Genomic DNA, 10,176 nt, shown 5'->3' on the forward strand with positions numbered 1-10,176 from the left:
TTTTAGTTTTCTTCATAGAAGTTGTCACCATCTAGCCTATTATAATTTAAGTTGTTTATTTATCAATCTTATACCTACTTGAATATAACATTTGAGGACAAAGGAAAAGTGAAGTTGCTCAGTCGTGTCCAACTCTTTGTGACCCCATGGGCTATAGCCTGCCATGCTCCTCCATCCATGGGATTTTCCAGGCAAGAGTACTGGAGTGGGTTGCCATTTCCTTCTCCAGAGGATCTTCCCCACCCGGCGATCAAACTCGGGTCTCCTGCATTGTAGGCAGACGCTTTACCGTCGGAGCCACCAGGGAAATCAAATATTCCTTTATTTTGTCCATAGCTGTATCTTCAACACCAAAAAGACTTCCTACTACCCAGTATATGCTGAATTAGGTGTACTGTGTCTAAATAATGGTGCTTCAGCTTATAGGTATGTGTCATTCAAGATTCACTTGAGATACTATTATCTAAATCCTTAGCAAATAGCTACTGGTAAATTAACTAGTTAATACATGGAAATTATTTGACTGTTTAAATAGAAGTATCCCTAGGTTATTGCTGTCATGGGGGATGTGAAAAGGATCAAGACTTTGATTTTTATGGAATTTACACATTTTCCTAATGTTCATTGTTTTTACACAAAGATGTAATTTCAGAATCCCAGAATGTGCAATAATTATCTGGTGTGTTCTCTAATGCTCCATAATTTTTGTTATGGGGGCAAAGCCTTTGTCAAATAATTAGAAAGAAACCTCGATTAAAAATATACTAAAAGAGATAACACATTGACTTAAATTCTTCTTTATATATAAATAACTGATATAAGGCTCTGAAGGAGAATGAAGGAGAGATCATCAAAGCAGAAAGCAAAGTCTCCCTGTTTCTCCATTGAATCCAGAGCCCAGTAAATTTCTTCCTGCTTAACCATGCTATAGATAATAGGCAAGTCACCAGGAAGAAGTATCACTGGTTTTCATGTTTAATTCTGTGATGGCGGGAGCCTCAACCTTAAAGTTGAGGTTCTCAACTTTTACCACATCAAGAGGGTATTTCAAACATATCATGAGGAGTTTCACTCCATTTACTAGAAAAAACAACAAATCAAAAAGGCAGAGACAAGTAAAATGAGATTCCCTATCCTCTCAAGTCAAGGAAGCCTGGCTATTTGTGCTGTACAGTAAAACGGCATTTGAAGTTGACTCTAGAAGTAGTCTGCTCTCAGCGGAAAATGGGTGTTTGATCTTAAACCAGTAAACAACCCCAAATGTATTCATTTTTAATTTTGTATGTATTCTAAAAAAATACCCAAAGGCTCAACTGTAAACCTTACTGTGTCTTCTAAGCAAGTACCAGGTCACTATAAAGGAAAGTGACTCAGGAGCTAAGAGGAGAGGTGAAAGGAGCAGAGAAGGGACCACTCCCCTCTCGTTTCTCATCTTTACACTTGTAAACAAAAATTGCACCCTACACTCACTCTAGTGGACACTAGCAATATGGGAAATGTGAGAAGGTCTCTGAGTCTGTCCCAGGGAAAAGTCGTAGAAATCTGAAACTTGTGCTTATTAAAACAATTAAAAACAGAGCTGAAGCCTCAGCTCCTAGACAACTATATGATTAACAGTTAAAAACAGTAGTTGTAGGATAACTAAAATAGAATGCATCCTTTCTTAGCGCTGGAGCTTGCCTTTTGCAGCAAATAGTAAGAAAAGTAAAAAGGAGGCCTATAAGACAGTTCAGTCCAGTCAGTCATTCAGTCGTATCTGACTCTATGCGACCCCATGGACTGCAGCATGCCAGGCCTCCCTGTCCATCACCAACTCCCAGAATTTACTCAAACTCATGTCTAAAACTCATGAGTCGGTGATGCCATCCAACCATCTCATCCTCTGTGAGACAGGTTACTCACCAAACTTCGCTACACAGGGTCCTTGGGCAGTCTGTAGGGGAAGAAGAGGAATTGGTCAGGATGGTGACAGTGTCACAGTTTTCTTGATTATTTAGAGGCTCAGATTCCTGAAGCAGACTTCTCTGCCCTAACCACATTAAAAAAAAAAAAAAAAAATCCCTCCCTCCACCCTGTTTTGGATCTCTCTGCTTTCCTTTACAGATGACTGGCTCCTTCCTCTACCTTTCACTACACAGCTACCTTTTGGGTCTTCTAGGAGGAAGTTAAGAACTCCTTCTATCCACCTAATCTCCACCTACAGGACACCTATTTGATCTTGGATGCTCCTTCTCTTGGGCTATAGAAATTTTCTATATGTCTCTGCACCCCAGTGACTGCATAAGATGATCCACTGGCACGTGAGAAGAAACTAACAATTCCCATTTATATTTATTTTAAATAGAAAATTAAGCTATAGAAATATTTATTAATGTATCAGAGTGATAAAGTCTCCCCTATTTAATATTTAGATAATCATGCATCACACATAGTAATTGAGATAACCCTGAGGAGATCTCAGTTTCAAAATCTTGCAACACAAATTACATGCCACAGAAAGCTATCAGTGTGGTTGATTTTATAAGTACAGATATTTAAATACTAAAGGCTTTACGATACTTGGTAGTAAGATAAGGTATATCCACAAACATTTTTTGCAGGGGCCATGTAACAGTGCATTGGTTTTCTTGCAGCAAACTGTTTAAGAGACTTTTTGAGCTTAAACAGGATGCCAATTTTTTAATAGGATTTCTCTGGCTGCTATGCTAAATACATTAAAGAGTGGCAAGAGTTACAAGGTAAGAGATCAGTGTAAGCATCTAGGCAAGAAAGCATGGTGCCTCTGACCAAGGTACCAGCTGTGGAGATGGTGACAAGTGATTGGAAATTGAGTAAACAGGAGTTCCTGACATGGATATGGATAAGAAAATGAGACAAAGATGACACCAAAATCTGAGCAATTAGAAAGATAACACTGTTAATGACTGAAATGAGCAAGATTTAAGAGGAGTAAATTGGGGGAAAAGAATCATGAGTTCATTTTTTGGACATGTCAGATTTGTGATGAGTATTAGATACCCAGGTAGGAGTGTCAAGAAGGCGACTGGATCTATAAGGATGGAATTTAAGGAGTTCTAAAAAAAAAAAAAATTAATTTAGGAGCCTTCAGCATCTGCATGGTGAGTTAAGATATGAATCTATATAAGAGCATCAAATCAGTGATTATAGATAGGAAAGAGTATTGAGATATTGCAGTGTGTAGGGGTCAGGGAATAAGAAAGAACCCACAGAGGAGGCTCAGAAGGAAAGGCCACCTTGGTAAGGATTTTAATTATGAACTATGGAATTTAAGTTGTCTAAGGAAGGGAAAAAAATCATGAATGGAGTGAGGGACTATTAAGTTCTTTAAAAAGGAACTTTGCACTATTGAATGATGGAATTTTATTTAAATTTTATTTAAATAAATTTTATTTATTTATTTAAATTTAAATTAAATAAATAAAATTTATTTAAATTTTATTTAAAATTTATTAAAGTTTATTAAATTTTAGTGTCATAACATGGTAAGCGTACTCAAAGACGCAGTCTTCCATTTTGATCTATATGTGTTCAGGAGGTGATTTTTCAGTTATGACAGTCAAGACCATGAATCAAGGTAAATTAGACAATAACTTTCAATTTCTTGTATTAAAATGTGTTAAACTAAGATTAAGAAAATAAAAGAAACATTTATCAAATTACTAAAATACTATTTCAATTGTTTTATAAGTGTTTATATTATATAATTGCATATTATACAAATACAATATTTTGGTAAAAGCAAAATGTTTTTGCACTGTGAATAAACCACATTAAGCATATCACTTGGTTTATCCTTATAAACTTATATTGCATATCTTTTTAATATACAAAATATTATAATTTGTATAAGACTTAGCAGTTAGCATATATATTGGGATTGTAGTCAAGAATATTTTGTTGATAGAGTTTCTTAGAAGAGATGCTGAAATTCCATTTTGTTTAACCCATGTGATAGGGACTCCCTTAACTTCAATTTTCTCATTTATAAAATGGGGCAATCGCAGCACCTAGTCCATTTAGGTTGTTCATGTGCTTAAATGAGTTAAGTCTCATAAAGGATTTTGCCCAGATATTCTGTCTTGTCCTGCTTATTAAGTATTAGTGTTTTGATAATGATGTTGATTATAATGAAGAATGAAACAAACTTTATGTACCTATATATTATACTAGCATTGTAGGCAAGAGAAACTAATGTCATCTATGGTCATTGCTTCTTAAGAAGTTTATCACCTTTCTAGAAAGACACAAATCAACACATGAAGCAACTGAGTAACAATCTAAATATAAAAGCATGCCAAAAAATGTGCCATTGATAACATCTATGTTGTCTTCTGTCATGTATAAAGAGTGTGTGAAGAAACCTAAGGCCACAGAAAAATTAATTGGAGAAATCTTGGATGTTGCATGGTGGGCAGCTTTAATGTCCATTTAGAACTACAGAAACCAACGTTGTGATATTCTGTCATTATTGTCACAAGTGAAAATCTGTCTAATCACTAAAATCCTGTATTTGGCAGTGAGACACACTCTTTGGTTGAGGAAGTAGAATAGATAAGCAAGGAATACCCATTTTGTTAAGTCTTTATCTTCATTGTAAAGTCATTAATAATAATGGTATAAATATGAATCACTACTATCTACTAAGAGTCTACTATGGGTCAGGATTGTACTGTCTCTTAATTCTTACCACAACTCTATGAGATAACATTTTCATTTGCAGAAGAGGAAATGAGAAGTAGGAGGATTATGTAACTAGCCCAAGGTCACGCAGCTGAAAAAAGGCCAGGCTGAGATCCAAACAGCCTGTCTGAGTCAAAAGTCTCACCCCTACGGCTCCAGAGCAGTTTGTATTTCTAATCCTGGTGATGTTTGGAAGGAGTAAATATCCACTTATAAAGCAGTATATGAGTCCTGTTTAGTTAATTCATCTTTGCTTAGAAGGATCAGTGGCTCTTGTAACCCCATTTTGATTTAAGCTCAGATTTATGTAATTGGGTTAATAATTAAACTTAATAATTATTTCTCCAAACCAACTCTAATCAAATCATCATTTGGAAATAGAATCTACTATGCTTATAAATACATGCAAAACTTCCCCTTTTGAAAGTATCCTTCGTTTCACTGAAGCAGGGGACTCTCCTGAATATTTGGTTTCTTCTTTTTTTGTTTTTTGCTATGAAGGTATTTTTTATTTTTTAAATTATTTATTTTAATTGGAGGCTAATTACTTTACAATATTATAGTAGTTTTTGCCATACATTGACATGAATCAGCCATGAGTGTACATGTGTTCCCCATCCTGAATCCCCCTCCCACCTCCCTCCCCATCCCATCCCTCAGGGCCATCCCAGTGCACCAGCCCTGAGCACCCTGTCTCATCCATCGAACCTGGATGGGTGAACATTAGGTTTCTTAAGAGATAATTTCTGTAAGGTTATTTTCATGTAGGGGGTGGGGGACCATCTCCTTGGGCTCATAACTGATTCTTTCAGTGAGATGTCTTCTGAAAGAGAGGGAAGAAAGAAAAAAAGAATCCTCCCACGGAAGTTTTTGTTGGTTTAAAAAGATCTGAGTCTTCCTGTCTAACACTTTTTGAATTAGTGCCTAGAGAGGTTGGAAAGTGGGATTTTGTATACAATAACCAGAGTGGAGATGAAAACAATGTAAACTCCAAGGTCATAGAGCATTATAAGGAGGTGGAAGTGGCTACCTAGTAATGACTCATCACCCACAGTCATTCAGTCGTCTTTTCCAAAAATACTAACCTGTGGCCTATAGGGAAAGAGAAGTGCGGGAAAGTGGAATGTGGAAGCTAATATCATTGTACCATCAGCCAGTCATTGGCTTTTCCCATGGGAACAAAGCTTCCATGGCACCCTGTCAGGACAATATCCTGAAAACTTTTCAAAATTCCCCAAATTTGGAACAAACTCTGGGCTGTTTCTTTAGAAGCAGAACCTTTCACTGGGTAGCTGCATGTTGTCTAGAAGAGGGAATCCCAGAATAAGAGCTCAGACACAGGGGCCTCATCAAGTTCAACGTTGGCAAGAGGTGTCCTAAATGCCTCTGGGAGTATGAGACCTCCTCCTTCCCTTTGCAAGAGCAGCTGTGTGCCTCTGAGAAAGACACTTCTCTTCTCTCCCAGGCAGAGTCCCCAGTCACATGCAGGAACTGATGACACGGAAAACCTACCCTATGTTTTTCAATGTCATCAGGCTAATAGCATGTGGAGTGGTTTTGAGAAGGAAAAGGCACTTCCAAATTTAAGTTGTTGCTATTCTCACCCTTCCCTTTCTTCAGAAATTGAAACAAAGAATTCCTAATGACTTTTCTTCCGGCTGCTCAAAGCTTCACTGTCCAGAGAGTTCAGAGGTCTGCTTGAAACATTCCTTGAGACACTGGGGGATGTGGTCACAAATTCCTTTCTTGTACACCATTGTGTACAGTTACAAAATACAAATTAATGGGCTACTGTGTAAAAACTTGGCCAAAGCTCTGCTTGCCCTAGGTTAACATCAGCATCTTCTCTGTACTGTTTCCTCCTGTATCTTTTCTCAGTTGCTTTCAAATATCTTTAGTAGTAGAACCATATCTTTGAAATCTTAACTGGTCAATCTGTCCCTTAGAAAAATGTTTCTGCAGTCACTGTTTTCAGATGTACCCAGGAATTGGCTAAATCCTAAATTAAATAAGGCATTTATGTTCTTTCTGATCAACACTATGTAAACAACAGTCAGAAAAAAACTTTTACTAAGAATCTAATGGATCTCCATTCTCTCCCCTAGACCCATAATTTGGAGTAGAGCTCAGTGGGAAATTCCCGATAAGCATCAGGGGCTTCCCAAAAAAGAAAGTACTTCCTCCTTCCTCTGTGAAGCCTTCCCTGATCAACCTAGCCCGAAGTCATTGCCCCCCTCTTGACTCCCTTTATGTTCTATACCACACTTAGATAAAGTATTAATCACTGTATTTTATGGCTAGAAGGGACATGATGATGAACAAATCCATTTCCCTACCACCACTTTTCAGATGAAGAAGCTGAGAACCAGAAAGATTAAATGTCTTTCAAATGCATACAGCTAGTTATTGAGAGACCTAAACCCAGAATTCGTATCTTCTTACTCCTAGTTCAGTGCATTTCTCTTCTCAAAGATAGACGACACCATCTATTACTTACCTTACTTGTCTCTTTCTTTCAAAGCTCTAACAATATTGAGTGACAATGCTAACAACTAGACTTAACAAAAGAAAAGAGGAGTACAATAAATTGTAACCTTAGATTCTGTTGTCTCCTTACCTTGAGTGGAAGAAAAGTAAAGATTAGTGCACTGAAGGAGCAAAGTAATAGCACAATAATTACTGTTGAGTAGAAGAGCCATTGTTTCCAGGATGGTCTCTGTGCTCCTTGAAGACTTGAATGGCTTAAAGGCATATTCTCCATGTGGCTCAAACTCATTGTCTGCAGGAATGAGAGCTGTGGAAAGCAGAAATTCACGAGTGAGGAGCACATGGTGCAACTAGTCAGTTTTGTAGAATAGTATGCTAATTAGTAGTGGGTGTGAGAGGCGGGGTTTTCCTCCTGATTCTGTGTGTTGGAAAATGATACTTCTAGGCTAAGTGCTGACTCGCACTTGGCACTAGGCCCAATGCACAGGGCTAAAAGCCAATACAAACACAGAGGATTAAAAGAAGAAAACAAGGGAAGTTAAAAAGGGAAAAAACTATTTCCTAAAACAAGAACAACTACGGAACTGGGCAGTATTACAAATTATTTCCAGATAATTACTTTTTGTAAGGAAAAAATAAAGTTCAAGATTAAGCCCTATTATACTCCAAATGTGTATGTGTGAGGCAGTAGATTAGGGAGACTGGGATGCAAGGTTTGGAAAAAATAGTTTCATGGATTTCTAGGGCATAAAATGTGTTCATTCGAAGATAATCTCTAGAAAACACCAAGTGTATTACTAGAATTTAATTTTTAAAATGTCAACACAACAAGCTTAATTCTTTTATATCTCACCATTTTGAAACTCTGAAAATTCAATGCTGGCATCAAATAGAAATAAAATTATCATAAAAAGATATTTTATTGCACCCTGTCCTCCAGTCTGAGCTTACACTCTATTCCAAAAACCTGAAGTTTTCATCCTGGAATCAAAAATACTGATTTATTGCAAAATTGAGGAAGTCTCCTGGTTCGCTGTACTCAATCTTTCCATCTGTTAAATGGAATACCTGCCTTCTCCACTCACCTCTTCCCCTGCCGCCCCACACATAATATTAGAATTATGTGCTAGAAGGAATAAGCGTTTTTAAATCAGACAGACCTGAGAGAGGCAGTTCTTATCTGCTCAGTGGCCATCAGCATATTCTTCATTTCCTTCGTGGTAAAATTAGAGAAAATTTCCACTTCATAATGCTTTTCTGAGAATGAAAGAGATGTAAAGTTTTGGCTAAGAAGTGTTCCATAAGTGCTTCTCTCTTCACCCTTCTGAGAGAGGTTGTCAAGACTAAATCAATTATGAAATCCTAGAAAAGAATGATTTTTAAAATATTTACCATAGGGTGTAATTCATCTGATGTTCTTTCAAATAAAAATAGGTAAAGTATTTTGAAGAAAAAATTTCTAAGAATCAAAGTTTTTTTTTTTTTTTTTTTAATTAGGGGAAAAGCCTATCGAACATCCTCATTTCTGAAAGAAGATGCTAAGGATAAGAGAACTTGAGGACTTCCCTGGTCATACAGTGGATAAGGGAGAAGGAAATGACAACCCACTCCAGTATTCTTGCTTGGAAAATCACATGGATGGAGGAGCCTAGCAGCCTACACCCCATGGAGTTGCAAAGAGCCGGACACGACTGAGCAACTAACACATACAGTGGATAAGAACCCACCTGCCGATGCAGGGGACATGGGTTTAATCCCTGGTCTGGGAAGATTCCACATGCTGCAGAGCAACCAAATCCTCTGTACTCCAGCTACTGTGCTCCACACTGTAGAGCCTGGGAGCAACAACTACTGAAGCCTGTGTGCCTAGAGCCTAGCTCCACAATAAGAGAAACCACTGCAATGGGAAAACTGTGTAACACAGAGAGTAGCCCCTGGTCACCACAACTAGAGAAAACCCACATTTAGCAACAAAGACCCAGAACAACCAAAAACTAAATAAATTTAAAAAGGAAAAAAAAAACCTTTGAAAGGTGTATCACACCATTAATGACTGGTGACAGTGGAGTGGGGACCTGGGCCTAGAGATACTGTCTTATAACCCATTTTTTTTTTACTACCACACTAATTGCAGCAATATTTCTCACTGAGTTATCAAATTTAACTTGGCCCAGATATCTCTGAAGAAGAGTCACTGAGTCACATGGGAATAATTTTTCAATACTGCAATGTTTTGTGGCTCTGTCTAGGATGCTGTGATTCAGAGAAGAATAATAAACTGACTCTAGAAGATATTGATTCATTCTACCCATAACTCTTCTCTTTATCATGTCTGAAAGGCATAAACACCAGCACAGAATTTAAAATTGACTACTGAAAAGGCAGACTATTTCCTTCCTGCTTCTCTGATTTGTTCCTTCTCCTGATTCCTCTCCAACTTTTAATTGGAATTGCCTCTGCTTACTCAATTCAGTAAATATTTCCTTAAATGAGGAACTGTTCCAAATATAATCCAGCTCCTCCTTCTGCCTTTAACCAAGGTTAGGCTCTCAAATATCCTGACTATTTCAACCTTCTAAACATATCTTTAAAGTATGACATGCTTATCTCAAGAAGAATATATTCCAAGCACTAGGAACTATACTCAATATCTTGTAATAAACTATAATGGAAGAGAGAATGTTTAAAAAATGGAATATAAATATTTGTATATATATGTGTAACTGAATGACTTTATTGTATAGCTGAAACCAACACAGCATTGTAAATCAACTATATTTCAATGCAATTTTTTAAATAAAGAAATTAAACTTGGAACCAAGAAAAGAGCAAGAGACATATTAAAAGAAGAGAGCTATAAAGAACTACCCAGTATGGGTAGTTCGGTCAACTAATTCCACAGAGGAGAAAATGAGGTCCCGAGAAAGAAGGAGACATACACAAGGTCACAGAACAAAACAGTGACAGAAGTAAAGTAGAATCCAGTTT

General features: G+C 37.1%; 1 protein-coding gene across 2 annotated transcripts in view; it reads right to left on the bottom strand.

Annotated features, from left to right (window-relative positions):
- Positions 1-8,690, bottom strand: part of TNFSF18 (TNF superfamily member 18) — a 12,279-nt gene extending 3,589 nt beyond the window's left edge. The window contains exons 1-3 of one of the 2 annotated variants that reach the window (XM_070768186.1): positions 8,349-8,690; positions 7,319-7,495; positions 1,903-1,933 (exon numbers count right to left, since the gene is read on the bottom strand). In XM_070768186.1, the coding sequence (XP_070624287.1) occupies positions 1,903-1,933; positions 7,319-7,477 (190 nt within the window). In that variant the 5' untranslated portion in view covers positions 7,478-7,495; positions 8,349-8,690. Of the gene's footprint in view, positions 1-1,902; positions 1,934-7,318; positions 8,294-8,348 lie in introns of those variants that run through there. The other variant, XM_070768185.1, reaches the window with a different exon arrangement.
- Between the last annotated feature and the right edge of the window lie 1,486 nt (positions 8,691-10,176).

The sequence above is a fragment of the Bos indicus genome, chromosome 16, assembly GCF_029378745.1.
Source record: "Bos indicus isolate NIAB-ARS_2022 breed Sahiwal x Tharparkar chromosome 16, NIAB-ARS_B.indTharparkar_mat_pri_1.0, whole genome shotgun sequence".
Taxonomy (NCBI): Eukaryota; Metazoa; Chordata; class Mammalia; order Artiodactyla; family Bovidae; genus Bos; species Bos indicus.